Below are 15,360 nucleotides of genomic sequence, written 5' to 3'. Positions count from 1 at the left end.
TAACTCAAAAATAAAAACCAAAAACTCAATTTTAAAATGGGCAAAAGAGATAAATAAATAAATAGGTAAGTGAGCAAAAGAATATTGAGTAAAAAGACTGATACACTGATCTTACCAAGAACAACCATAGATTCTGGGAATAAAACGTAGAAAACAACTGAAGACAAATCAAAATATGGGAAATCAAAATATGGAGTAAGCAATCCACACAAACAGAGCTTGCATTCTGTGCAGCTGTGCCTGGAAGGTGGTTGCGGTCACCACCGCAGAGGCACAGGGACAGCTACAACTCCAATAAAAAGCCTTGTTGGAGGAACTGGAAGAACCAGAAAGAAGAGCCCAGGGTAACCAACTCGGCAAGAGAGTGGCAGGAACTCTAGGAGGGAGCGAAGGGAACCCCCACATTTCTGTGTTTATGGTCTAAAACAACCATAGTTGACTCTTGAACCATGCACAGGGTAAAGTGAAAGCTGTTCGAAGCTAAGGCGGAAAGAACTGAGCTGAGATCTGAGATGCTGTCCGCAGCAGGCATGACAGTTTGCAGTTACAGTCTATCCAAGTTAACGGTCTACCAACACAAAAATATCAACACCCTTGGGAGCAATATAAAACAATTCAGTCTCTAAAACATAACTTTCAGAGTACAGCCCAAGTGTCTATGAACAGGATACGATCTAAAATTACTGAAATATGAAGAGTCAGGAAAACGTGATCCCATTTCCTAAGACAGTAACTGAGATCAATCCCAAGAAGAACAGATGTTAGTATCAGACATGAACTCTAAAGCAGCTATTAAAACTACAATCCGTGAGGTAAAGGAAAAGAGAACAATGAATAAAAATAAATAAATAAGAAATAGAATGTACAACACCAAGAATCAACCTTAATGTAAATAAACTATGGACTCTGGACTTGATCATTTATCAATGTAGGTTCAGGGGTGCCTGGTTGGCTTCAGTCCGTAGAGCATGTGACTTCTGTCCGGGTTGTGAGTTCAAGCGCCACACTGGGCATACAGCTTGCTTAAAAAAATGTAGGTTTATCAATTGTTACAAATGTAGCATTCTGGTAGGGGATGCTTATAATGGGGGAGGCTAGGCATCTGGGAGGGGAAGGGATGGGAGGGCATATATGGGAAATCTGCATCTTCAATTGTGCTATGAACCTAAAACTGCTCTTAAAAAAGTCTTTAAAAAAAAAATAACAGGAAAATTCATCAAAGAAATAGAAAATACAAAAAACCAAGTAGAACCTTTAGAAATAAAAAAAACATATTAAATTCAAAAGTGAGCAAAAGACTTGGACACCTCAAAAAGATATACAAATGGCCAAGAAGCACGTTAAAATATGTCCAACATCATCAGCCATCAGGGAAATGCAAATTAAAATCACAATGAAAAATCTCTACCCCAGAGGTCAGTAAACATTTTCTTTAAAGAGCCAGACAGTAAAATAGTTTAGGCTTTGTAAGCCATATGGTCTCTCTTCCAACTACTTAGCTTTGCTTTATTAGCATGAAAGCAGCCACAGACAATACAAAAAACTATTTACAAAAACAGGTGTGCCACATTTTGACCCATAAGCTGTATATATTGTTTGCTGATCCCTGAATCCCACACCCATGAAGATGACCTAAATGAAAACAATTGATACAAAATCAATCTCATACACCGCTGACAAAAGTACACAACCACTTTGGTAAATAGTTTGACACCTTCTTACAAATTTAACATATATGTACTCTATGAACCATCAATTTCCTCCCCTGAAATTGCCCAAGAAAAATGAAAATCCATGTCCATAACAGAGACTAAACAATAAAAAGGGATGGACTGCTGATACATGCAACAATGAATAAATCTTAAAAACATTATAGTGAGCAAAAGAAGCCAGAGACAGAATGTTTGGCTCCATTTATATGAACACCTGTATGTTGGTAGCAACAGAAAGCAGGTCACTGGTTGCCTACAGTAAGGGGAAGGATGACTCAAAGAACCCATTTTTGGGTGATAAAAATGTTTAGTATCTTGATTGTAGTGGTTACATGGGTATGTACATGTAGATGGGTAAATACATTGGTCAAAACTTGTTAAACTCTATGCCTAAAATGGTTACATTTTGTTGTGAGTAAATTATACCTCAATAAAGTTGGTTTAAAAATTATTCTAGGATATTTTTTATATACCTGAATACACTGGGATACGACAGGTTCATCATAACATCAGGCTCAATAACTTTATAAAGAGAGCAAGCTTCCCCAAATCATTCACTTTTTTGAGGAATTCAATAAATTTACTGTAATTTATAGGGAAAAATAAAGTCACATATTCTACGAATTGAGCCAGCCAGATGCCCAGAAGAATGAAGTTCTAAAACAATTTGGTCAATCTTGAAGACAAAAAAAGTGATTCACCTGAGCAGTTATCAGGATACATCATAATGTCACGTTAACATGTGATATTAAAATGGAATGGATACAAACTTCTGGTACTGGCATAAGAAGAAACAAAGACCAATGGACCAGAAGGCAGAGTTTAGAGACAAACTTATGAACATATGGAAATTTAATGTACCATATGGCAGGACCACAAATCAATAGGGAAAGAATGAATAGTTCACTAGGTGATTTTTAGGAATACTGACTTACTACACATGAAGAGAAAGGTGACTAGGTATCTACTTAATGCTGTATAAAAAAAGGTAGATTTATTGATGGATTAAAGACTTCAGGGGCGCCTGGGCGGCTCGGTCAGTTGAGCGTCCAACTTCGGCTCAGGTCATGATCTCGTGTTTTGTGGGTTTGAGCCCCGTGTTGGGCTCTGTGCTGACAGTTCAGAGCCTGGAGCCTGCTTCAGATCCTGTGACTCCCTCTCTCTCTGCCCCTTCCCTGCTTGCGTTCTCTCTCTCTCTCAAAATCAATAAACCTTAAAAAAAATGTATTAAAAAAACAAAGACTTCACATGAAAAGTAAAGGTATTAAAAAAAGACATAACTATTAAAAATACAAGAATGTTTTTCTGGCTTAAAAGTGGGAAAGGCCTTCATATGGCAAAAGCAGTGATTTTGATTACATGAAAATTACAATGTCTTTCTAAAGAGGACACAGGAAAGGTAACAAAGTGGGAGATTATTTGCAATGCCTAAAAACAACAAAAGGACAAGTATTTAGGATACACAAAGAACTCTAGTAAAATAAAAAAAGAAAACTTCAAAAGAAAGGGGAGAAAGACATAAACAAGTAGTTTATAGAAGAAACACCAAAATTCAAAAAGCTTATAGAAAGATCCTAAAAGTCACTAGTTAGCAGAGTAATGAAAAAAAATTTTTTTGAAACCCTATTAGACTGATAAAAATTAGGGAACTAAGGATTCTAGTCCTGGCTAGGATATAAGGATACACAGGGCTCAGCAGGCAATGATGGTTGAGTGTAGAGTAATGCAGCCATTCAAGAGAGCAATCTGGCACCACTCAGAAAATTAAGTATGCATATCCTCTTTGACTCAGCAATTCAAAAGCTAAGAGAATTTCCGAAAAAGAAATCCTTGCAGATTTGAAGGCACATGAATGAAGATGTTCACTGCTGCACTGTCTGTGACAGCAGAGAGTTGAAGGCAATCAGTGCATCTATCACTGAGGGAATGCAGAGGTAAAATAGAAGGGATGCGAATTTCTTAATCCTACATAGTATTTAGAAGGCCTGATCAAATACTCATATAAGGACATGATAGATTTAAAGTATTTTGTACTTCTAAAAAAGTACTGAGAACTTGGGGCACCTGGGTGGCTCAGACAGTTAAGTATCCAACTCTTGATTTTGGCTTAGGTCATAATCTCACAGTTCAGCAGATGGAGTCCTGCATCAGGCTCGGTGCTGACAGCATGGAGCCTACTAGGGATTCCCATTCTCTCTCTCTCTCTCTTCCCTCACCCCACCCAAATAAATCAACTTAAAAAATAAAGTTAAAAAGTACTTAGTTCTTAAAAAGCACAAGTAAAAAATACATTCCAAAAGGCGGTGATATACCCAATAGAGAAAGTGTTACAGAAGCTTCATTCAGGCATGACTTCTAGTGCTGTTGTCTTTGTCAATGTTAATGAATCAACAATATCTATTAATAAGATGTCTTTACAGAGACACACATAAAACAAGGTTTCTTATTGACCAACGGACAAAAATGTTGTGACCAGAGACTCACAGGCACCCAATCCTATATTTCCCCTAAGAGTAATGCTGCAGTATTCACTTAATCAGTATTCATGGGTTCTTCATATAAGCTAATTACCATGAATAAGAAGAATCAACTATACATACAAAAGGACATACACTAAGCACATTTAGAATGGTTAGCTAGCAGAGGATGGAGAAGGAGACAGAGACATAAGAGAAAAAAAAATGCATGAAATTAGAAGACCTTCATGCACACCAACAATTTTAAAGTACCATGAACAGAACAGTGTGATAATACAACTCTGAAGTCTAAATAACTAAATAAAAAAGTGAAAATACAATAACATTGCAGTAAAAGAGGCAATTCAGTCCAACCACAAAGATGTGTTTGCAGAGTTTTAAACCTAAACAATAAGCATAAAACACAAACATAAACTAACAAGATCAGGGTGGAAAAAAGGAGTCACAGATGTTTACAATAAAAGATTAAGATACCTGAGGTATACTGTGTTTTCCATATTTCCAAAACTTATTCTGTGATAAAAGAGACTTAAATTTTTCCTCCAGAGAATCAAGCTCATTATCAGGTAAGAGGCAAAGCAATTTTTTTAATGCCAATAAGGAACAAGTTACAACCCGATAGAATTTAGCTTCTCTTTCTTCCTCTGGAACCGTTCTTGATGTGAAAAGAAAATAAACATATATAAGAATTGAGCATAAGCCAAACTACATACTTGGCACCTCTATTTTAAATGTTTTATCATTAAATATCTACCAAAGTTGCTTTATTTTTATTTCTGCATTCTATTCGTCCTGTGCCAACCCTCCTCCCTTAAAATACAAACAAACACAAAATTTGAATCACACATTTTTCAACTAATACAAGGGGAAAGTAGATGAAAAGCCGTGGCTTGAAAAAAGTGGGCAATATACTGTTCTCAGTAGCAAGTAATAGGATGAGTCTAGGGAATGGATATCAGTGCATCTAGGATTACTTGCCATTAGGGACTCCTAATAGTTTGACTAGTACGCAAAAGTAAATGGGTGATTTTACCACTCTCAACAGAACTATTCAGAGTTCTTCCACTAGTTCAACCAGACCTTAAAATGATTCCTGCTAGGACAATCAAAAGGTAAATGTGGGAAAAATATAAAAACATCTCTTTTTAAACAACCAAATGTGTAATGCCCAGATAATTCAAGTTAAATAGCAAGATAACTGCAAGTAAAAACACTTAAAATAGCACCTGGCATATAGCATTATAGTAAGTATTTTCATCTCTACTTTAAGAATCTCTTTTTTAAAAATGTCACATTGAAATTACCATCTTGTTACGGATGAGCGAAGCCAATCCTTAACGTGAGTTACATAGATATAACACAACTTACTGTGGATCACTGAGTGTATCGGGTGTTTCTTTTATAAGATGATCCTGTAGCACCTACACAGGAGGAAAAATCCCATGAGCCTTGAGATTTTATTGAACTGTCAATGGTGAACAGTTAGAGCATAAACCTCGTCTTACTTAAACGCTCTTACCCCTTCCCCGCAAAATTAGCAAAACTAAGCAGCAAAACTAAAAGGTTTGAATTTTACCTATTTTTCTTTCCCTATGAATCCCTAAGGTTGACTGGGGTAAGAAAGAGAGGGTACTTCTGAACATTTCCAGTACCCATCAAGAATCTTCCCCTAAATACTCCTGGTCTCTTGTCTCTCCATTCCTCCTGTACACAGCAGTGAAGCAGAATTCCCGATTAGTAAGTTGGAAAGAGAAATTCAGGCTGTTTTCCTCTCCTCTCTTTTTGAGCATCTCCCTGCGCATAAGGGAGAACACACATTGTGCTCTGTTCCATCATGGAGGAAAGTCTAAGGTTCCATTCAAAGTGGGTAAGTCTGCCTACTTCCAGCATGCAGTACTAGAGAACTCACTATTCTAGTATCGCTTTTATCAGCAACTATAACAGCTAACTTTTCCATATGCCAGGTATTGCTTTGAGCACATTTCATCCATTAACTAAATTAATCCTCACAACTGCTCAATGAAGTACAAGTTAATTTCTACTTTAATAGATAAAGAAATAGAGGCACAGAAACTTACCCAAGGTCATGCATAACTAATGACAGAATGTGACAGAAACCCAGAGCCCATGTTCTTATAGACAGTATGACATAATGCCTGTAAATTTGACATTTTGGTCTCAATGGCCTAACCCCTCTCTAAAAAACTGATTTTGAACTTAGGAAAGTTCAAGCCCAATATCTGTAAGGAACTGTGACATAACCAACTAATGGAAAAATAATGCAGGAACTAATCCACATATTCAATGATCAGTTATCCATCCATAACAAAGCCAAGAAACAAAAAACCAACCAAACAAAAAACTATGAATAGCCAAATTGGTTGTCTCAAAATCCATTTTCTTAAATTCCTAGTGTCCAAACTCATGACACTTCACTCTCACAACACTTATCACTTGATATTTCAAATATACCAATGATTCTTGGGTTGAGAACTCCCTTTGAGAATATGATTGAAGCTATAAACCCTCTCCCTAGAAAAACAAACTTGGTAAACTTGAAAAATGAAAAGTGGAAGAACCAAGAACTTAAATGGGGAACTAGAATGCACATGTGTGTGTGTGCAGGGGAAGAGTTAGGTGAAAAGATCAGATAGGTAAGCCGGGACCAGACCATGCAGAGCCCTATAGGCCAGGATAAGAAATCTGGACATGTAAGTATAATAGGAAGCCACAGAGAGGCTGACTAACTGAAATGAGGGATGGTGTTTAACAAAGACACAGGGTGCTATGGAAACACAGAAGTACTCAATAAAGGAATGAATGCCAGCATGAATTTTTTAAAATCCTCAATTTCCCCATCATTCATAGTACGTCTACTTTCATTTCTTGAGAGAATACTAATGAACTCAGTTGTCTGGTTTTTCCGACCCACATATTAGGAATAGCAGATAAAGGGAGAAGAAATGAAGGACAGTATAAGATACAAACCGAAAGCCACAAAAGTTATGGCTGATATCAGTCTTGCAAAAGTGTTGCAAGAACCCTGGCCAAGTGTTGGAGAAACTTTCCTATCTGTTAATGACAATATAAATATATATGGCCTTTTGAAGGACAATTTATCAGTATAAAAATATTTTTAAATGTTCTCATCCTTTGACCCAACAATTTCTAGAATTTCTAGAATTACTAGAAATTCTACTATCACTCCGACAGAGTATGAAGAAATCTATTCAAAAATGTTCTCTGACGCAGTATTTGTTACAATAAAAACCAGGGAAAACCCAAATGCATAATATAAAAGGAGTTAAATAAACTGTTGTACATCCATACAAAGGAATTTCAGAAAACCAACAGAAAGAATGAAGTAGATCTGTATACTTGTATTGATATGGAAATATGGGGAAAAATAAATTTAGATTTATTTTTTAGGGTACAGATTTATTTTTATTTACATTTATTTTTAGGATTTAAATTTAAATTTTTTTTAGACGTACTCTTTTTTCAGATTATGTATCATAAAGTATACACCTGAATTTTTAGGTAGTATGACTAGGATTTATATAAATTAAAGATGAAAAATTTAAATAACTTAGAAAGATCCAATCCAAAATGCTAATTATGTTAAAAATCAAAAATGGTCAATTTTGTTAAACACCATTTTTGAAAGGCAAACTTCCATTAAAAATATTTCACTTACTCATTCCTTTATAACGCCAGGCGAAAGAGCTGTTGTTATAATATGCCTATATCCCTTAAATACTTGAGAAAAAAAATACAGAATCACTCCAAGAACTTACACTTGTAATTTCATCCTTACAAAATGCTATGGCTTCAGGTTGCTTGCTTGGAGGGAAAGCTGCTTCAAAGGCATCTTTTGCTGCAGATGCAGCTGGCGTGTAAGTATCACACTGAGCCATTAACCAATAGCCCATTAAACTTTTTAAATAAGGAGCCAAGTGTTTCTTTACTTTAAGGATAAGCTTTTCAAAAGCCTGCTGCGTGGCTTCTCGAACCCGGCGATCGTGATCCTATTGAAAATATAATATGGTTTAAAATAGCTCTAACCCATAAAAACATATACAGACATTTCCAGATATGCTATGATGACCCATTAGTAAGAATTCACCTATGTGCAGAGCTAAACTAAAATTAATTATTATGTGAAAAAAACTGATTAATCTTCCCTTTTCCCCTTCTCGCAATGATAAAAACTATTCAAGATAGACTATTCAAGGTTAGGCCTTCAATATTAAGCAATTCACTCTCATTCTCTTCCAGCAAATATACAAAGAAGTTAAACTGTCAGAATTTACTATAACTAGAAAGTATCTAGGTAATCCTCTAGTAATCACATCAGTTTTGAAAACCCAGACTTCAAATACACTTTATACAACTTAACATGATCCAAATTGCGTAATATTGACATAACATTTTATACTCCTCACCAAAAATGAATCATGTACGTGTAATAGTTCTCATGACTTCAATCAAAAACTGTACAACGAAATAAACTAGTGTAAGTTTTTAATACTTACAAGTGAAATTTTGCAGAAAATTCTTGGCCAGTATGGAAGAACTCCTTTTACGACTTCTGTGTCTCTCTCTGTACACATGGTTCCAAATTCCTGCATAGCCTGAAAGTAAATTAGCAACATTACTAAGAATCAACCGCCATAATATTGGCTACTCATTAGATCTTTTCTGTGCTAGAAACAGTCTATTTTATGTAACGGGAGAATGCACTGCTTCTGTTTGTGCCATATGGGACTAATTTGAAGGGTTCCTTCACAGCATACTATGATAGAAGCTTCTCAATTTTTTTAAAAAATAAAATATACACAAACAAAAAACTCAATTTAATATTATAAGGTCAAATTTCCCATTCTCTAATGGGAAAAACTGCACAGCCAGAATTCCAAAATGGTTCAAGTAAGTGCAGAATGACAAACAAATTTGTAATCTAGAAGATAAATGGTAAACTAAGCTTAAGTCTATGTGTCAGAAAAAAGGACAATTGTAAAAGAACTTATTAGTGATAAATGATTGCTCATTTTGCTTTACATAAAATATACCAATTGACACGTTGTTCTAACTAAAGAATTTTCTTGATCATTTTTATAAAAAACAACATAAAACTTACTTTTAACTTTGTTGTGACATCTTTCTTAGAAAGTTTCCGCAGCACCATTCGGAAATCAGAATCTACAAGACTGTCAATTTCTTCAGCTCCCTGAATAGCAGGAACATAGCCGAGGTCATTCTGTGACGTTCCAAAACCAATAAATCCAGGCACTGTTCCCTGTTCTTTGGCAAGGAGTTCTGCAGCTCGGCCACTGTTTGAAGGCTGATAAGAAAGTGGGGGGCAGGGGGAGATTCAGAGTCTAGGAAGAGTTCAATATTTAATTTTGAGTTCTTATCCTTCACAATTCCCAGAGAGGAACAAGCTTTTATTTGAGAAGTTTTGTTTGCTAGTTTTTTTTTTTTTAATAAAGCCTCTCTTTTTAAATGTTTTTTTAAATTTATTTATTTTGAGAGAGAGAGCATGAGTGTACACACACACACACACACACACACACACACACACACACACATACACACACGACTAGGGGAGGGGCACAGAAAAAAGAGAATCCCAGGCAGGCTCTATACTGACAGTGCAGAGCCCAATATGGGGCTTGATCTCATGAATCAAGAGATCATGACCTGAGCTGAAATCAAGAGGCGAAAGCTTAACTGACTGAGTGACCCAGGAGCCCCAAGAACTTTTTATTTCCTAGCCTAAGATTTCATCCACTGCAATGTTCCCATCACTAAGAATCTATTAATAATTATCCTAGGAACTATTTTCTGGTGTGCTAAACATCAGAAAAATGTTTATTAAACTGGACACAATCCATTAGTGGCTCATGATATTAACTTAATGGGTCAAGACAGCATTTCAAAAAAATAGAATAAAATGTTAAAACTCAGAATGCATCACATACAGTAAGAATAAATACTACTTTATAAAATTAATTTCCAAATTTGTATAAAGAGTATATACACACAAATGTGTACTATGTAATGATATAAAATTGATTCATAAATGAATTGTATCTTTTCATCCATTCAACAAACATTTATTAAACAATCACCATGGGACCAATCTAAGGATAGCTATTTCTAGGACTAGGAGTTCCTTGAGGGCAGACACACTCATTTCTACATACCCAAAGTTACTCTAACTTCTTTGAGCTATAATGGTCACAAATTATATTACTATGGACATAAAATCAATACAATGGTCAGGATATATGATACATTCCTTTGAACCATAGCCTGTGGTTTGTTAACTCGATACACAATATAGTAGCTTCCTAGTACAAAAAGTTAATAGGTTGATTGCGGTAAAGAAAACATTTAAACTGCTAAAGAAACAAACATATCCATTGTTAGCTAATAGAAAAATGCCTCAGTTCAATGTCTAGCATGACGACGTTACAACCCACGTATTCATCTGTTCCTGACCTCTCTAAAAGAATGGCTGAAAGGTGATTCAATTTGCTCATACCTAGCAAAATTGTGTTTGGGAAACTCATTTGTCAAGGAATAATCTCGGCTACTTTCTAAACTGAATGACCAGAAATGAAAATGATAACATGAATTACATTTTTTTCCAAAATAGTAGCATTTAAGACTAATTTCAAAAAAAGTTCTCTATTTTGGAACTTCATTAAAATGAACTAACATTATTCAGTTCGCCTTTCTCAATACTGGTACATGAATAAAGAGCTACAAAGGAACTTAGTGAATTATAATACAATGTTGAAAACTAAGTATGATGACACTGGGACATCATCAGAATTTTATCTATAATACCATTTGTAAAGTTTTATTATAAAACAGAATAATGAACTAGTATAAAAAACTAGTTAATGCTAAAAGCTAAAGGAGTCAAGGCTAAATTCTGAACTGACCTGAAATACCAGAGCTGCTAGAGGTAATTGAGTGAAGAAAGGTATGAGATTTCCAATTTCCAATGGTAAAGTAACAAATTATTTTTAAAATAGGCTAATTGTGTCTTTTTATTCAATGTTTACTTTGAGCTTAAAATAGTTACTGTTTCTTATTACTTCCTCTACTGTATATTAAATGCTTATACCCACAGTTCAAAAATTAAGAACCTTGATTTTATTCCTTATACTACATGCGCTTCATTTTTCTTTCTTTTTTTTTTTTTTACAGAGAGAGAGAGAGAGAGAGAGAGAGAGAGAGCGCGCACATGAGCAGGGGAGGGGCAGAGAGGAAGAGAGAAAATTCCAAGTAGGCTCCACGCTGTCAGCAGAGAGCCAGACGCAGGGCTCGATCTCACAACCGTCTGTGAGATCATGACCTGAGCCAGAACCAAGAGTTGGGCTGGACACTTAACTGACTAAGCCACCCAGGCACGCCCCTACTTCACTCCTTTGTGCCTGTCTTCTAGAGGTATCTGAGGTGGCAATCCTGACTCTACAGTTTAAAGGCCAAACTCTGGAAGATTTACAAGATATTTCAGCATCTGGCCTCCACTTCTCCAAGGTGTATCTCCCAACACTCTTCCTTCCCTTGTCACAGGTCCTCCCCTCCTCTCCCAATTTTGCTGCCACCACTGATGTTCCAGTCCCAAAGTGAATTCACAGTTCTCTGAATAGGTTATGTCCTTCACAATCTGATGTTTGTGCAATCTCTTCTCTTTGCCTGAAAACCTTTTCTTTCTTTCCATTGCCTGACAAACTCTTACTCATCTTTCAAAACACACTCTTGTTTTCAACCTTTGTCTCCCGCAGGTCAAGTACCATTCTTTTTCTGTTCCACTGTTTTCTTTCTACTCACACCTGTATCATAGTTCTTTAATATACTATAATCATTTGCTTACTTATATGTCTCTCATCAGACTAACAGTTCAAGAATAAGAAACATCTATCATCTTTGAACACATGGCATTCAGTACTCAAAGTCTTCTGTTGAATGAAAGACTGCCATCTGAGGTTCAAACCTCAACTATGCAACTTCCTGGCTAATGAACGTAGGTAAATTAATTCCTCTAAGCCTCCGAACCATTATCTTTAAAATGAAAAAAAAAAAAATAGCAACTAAGCTGTTACTTGGGTTACTGTCAAAACTAAATATAGTTTTTAAACCATTTAAATTGATTGCAGCAAGAAATCAACAAAGGATGCTAAAACAATTAAGTGAAAGTTTGTGAGAGAACAGGTTATTCTCAGTCTCAAAATACCACTCCCAGTGTTATTTGCTAATAGCCAGTAGAAAAAGATACTCTTATAATGGACATCACATTAACCAAGTGATTAAATAACATCACTAATAAGACACGCAAGCATCATGTGCACCCGATCCACTGATGATGCTACAGCACCTATGAAGCATTCCTATCAAAAACTGTTTAACCTGAATCCAATCAAAGGAACAATTAGACAATTCTAAATTAAGTAAAACAAGTGGCCTAGACTTTTCCAGACTGTCCCTGTTATAGAAGAACTACCCTCAAAAAAGAAGCAGCAGCAGAAGAAAACAAAACAAAACAAAACACGGGAAAACTACCTAGAACTAAATAACTGAATGGAATCACTCCATCCTTGATTGGACCTTCAGTGTTTTTTTTAAATGCTGTATCTCATAACAAGTTATAGAGAACATTATTGAGATGACTACAGAAATCTAAATAGTGTTCTATGTTATTAGATAATAGTATTTTACTGAAGTTAAATTTTCCGCATGTTGTAATTGCTCAAGGTTATGTAGAAGAATGGCATTTGTTTAGAATATACCTGCTGAAGTACTTGGGAGCTAAGTGTCATGATGTATGCAACTAGTTCTCATATGGTTCAGCAAAACACATATATTTAGAGAGAGAAAACAAGCGTCACCAAATATTAACAACTGGTGATTCTAGGTAAAGAACATATGGCTTGTCACTCTAATATTTTTGCAACTTTCCCTCATATTTGGAATACTTAAAAAAAAAAAGAAAATTATTTAAATAAAAAAATTAAAATCCAATGAGAATGCAAGTGTTTAACGCAGTACCCGCACAAGGCAAGTCACTATTATTGTTGGTACTATCTGCCAAAAACAGACTAAATGACAGATCTAAGACAATGTTGTACTGATATCACTAGAATTTGATCAGAAACAGGGGAAAAGCACTCCCATAAAATTGGACTGTGCCATAACAAACCTAGTACCATAAAAATACATTATGACATCCCTCATCATGTAGGTTTAATCCACTTGTGGGTATTCTTCAAACAGTATTTAGCTAGCGTCTACTCTATGCCAATCCTTGTCCTACGCTCCTAGAATAACAACAGCCTTCATGAAAACACCTGACTTCATAATACTTACATCCCAGGGAAGCAAGACAGTACATAAAGGGAGACAGTAAATTACACGGTATATGAGAAGTCCTAAGTGCAAAGGAGTAAGATAAGCAGGAAAGGAGCACAGGGAGTGGGAGGAGGGCTACACTTTAAAAACAGGCGATCATGAGAGAGCTCAATGGGGTGTCTCCGGCAATATTTGCAGCCACCTAACAAAAGAGCGTTGGGGAGCCTGCCAGGCAAGGTCAAGGCTCGGTGACGAGGTCAGTGTGGCTGGATGGAGGGAGCGAGCGAGGAGGAGGACGTTGAAGATGGTGCCAGAGACAGGAAGGGGCCAAAGGCAGGCCACATACCATCGTCGGGGATTCGGCCTTTACCCCCGAGGAATGTGGGGAGCCCCAGGTTTTTGAGCAAATGGGCGACATGAGTCGAGATGCCCCGCACACCAGGCTCACTTTAAATGCTTCCTACCCAACTCCCTTGTTCCTAACGCCACTCCCCCCACCCGAACCCCTGCTACCCCGGCCAGGTAACCTTCCAGTTGAGACAGACACTGAACCATTTCTTAATGGAAACTGTTGGGGTCTGTGCTCAGGTGGAGACAGCTCTAGCATGGACCATCTTTTCTCTCGCAAATCCCCAATCTCCTCGTAGGCAACCCATCCCGCTCGTGGGGGCGCACACACAACCGGGAGGTCACACTCGACACGCAAACACACGCCTCCCCACAACCGCGCTCCACAAGCCCTCCGGCCGCGCGCGTGGTGGAGCCAGCCGCTTCGAGAGAAGAACTCCTCCCGGTCGGCCGAGCCACTTCGCACTCACCCTCAGGTTCCCCTTGGTCCGCTGCTTGTTCTTCCCGCCCATGGTCGCTGTCTCAGCCACACTCCCAGCCTGCAGCTCCCAGGTTGACACCGCCGGGCCACAACTTCCGGCCCCTAGCGCCGGAAAAGGACCCACTGGAGCGACTTCCCCGGCCCTCCCCTTCCGCCACCCACCCCGCCCTCCAGCCTCCTCACTTCCGCTCCCGCCTTCCGCCGCGTCCTTGACCATCCGCCTTGGGAAACGTCACAACTAGAGCCACGCCTGGCCGAGTGACGTCATCCATGCCCAATAAGAGGCCAAGCCGAGCACCGATGCTCCAAATCCTGTCTTTCGCGCTGTCCGGGGGCTAGGTTTGTCCCTTATTTAGTGGGTAGGAAACTGGTGTGAGTCACGAACGGGGCATTTTTCTCCTATGGTAGCAGAAGAATGGCATGGTCGTGGCTGTGGAAAGATAGCAAAATGTTAAACCTCCTAAAATGCAGTCATTAGCATCACCTGGGCATTTATTAGAAATGCAAACTGTCAGATCCACCTCAGGACTATTGAATCAGATTTCGCATTTTTTAATGTTTATTTATTTTTGGGGGAGAGAGAGAGACAGACAGAACACAAGTGGGGGGAGGGGAGACAGAGAGAGAGAGGGAGACACAGAATGGAAGCAGGCTCTAGGCTTGGAGCTAGCTCAGTCAGCACTGAGCCCCAAGCGAGGCTTGAACCCGCAAACCGTGAGATCATGAGCTGAACCGACTCAGCCACCCAGGCACCCCCAGATTGATTCCCAGGTCTTGTTAAAGTTTGAGAAGTTAAAAAAAAAACAAAACTTGAGAAGTTATGCTCCAGGTAATATTCTCTAAATCCCCCCCTTTCATATCAAAAATGTTAAGTGCAGTTTTTGGAAGTCTATAAAAATTTGAAATGTACAGATCTTGTACGAAGTGATTTTCCTTTTTCAATGTTGCTAGTTATTGTATCTCATGTCCACACATT

At 37.7% G+C, this 15,360-nt stretch overlaps 1 protein-coding gene across 2 annotated transcripts in view; it reads right to left on the bottom strand.

The window, feature by feature from the left end:
• LTN1 (listerin E3 ubiquitin protein ligase 1) overlaps nt 1–14,827 on the bottom strand; it is a 73,657-nt gene extending 58,830 nt beyond the window's left edge. Inside the window, exons 1-7 of one of the 2 annotated variants that reach the window (XM_053220649.1) lie at nt 14,568–14,827; nt 14,374–14,486; nt 9,330–9,533; nt 8,725–8,823; nt 7,987–8,217; nt 5,558–5,610; nt 4,664–4,844 (exon numbers count right to left, since the gene is read on the bottom strand). In XM_053220649.1, coding sequence (XP_053076624.1) covers nt 4,664–4,844; nt 5,558–5,610; nt 7,987–8,217; nt 8,725–8,823; nt 9,330–9,533; nt 14,374–14,486; nt 14,568–14,601 — 915 coding nt within the window. In that variant the 5' untranslated portion in view covers nt 14,602–14,827. The remainder of the gene's footprint in view (nt 1–4,663; nt 4,845–5,557; nt 5,611–7,986; nt 8,218–8,724; nt 8,824–9,329; nt 9,534–14,373; nt 14,487–14,567) is intronic. The other variant, XM_053220648.1, reaches the window with a different exon arrangement.
• Between the last annotated feature and the right edge of the window lie 533 nt (nt 14,828–15,360).

This window comes from Acinonyx jubatus, chromosome C2, assembly GCF_027475565.1.
Source record: "Acinonyx jubatus isolate Ajub_Pintada_27869175 chromosome C2, VMU_Ajub_asm_v1.0, whole genome shotgun sequence".
Classification (NCBI taxonomy): Eukaryota; Metazoa; Chordata; class Mammalia; order Carnivora; family Felidae; genus Acinonyx; species Acinonyx jubatus.
Note: the sequence above shows the minus strand (reverse complement) of the source record. Positions and strands in the feature narration are given on the sequence as shown.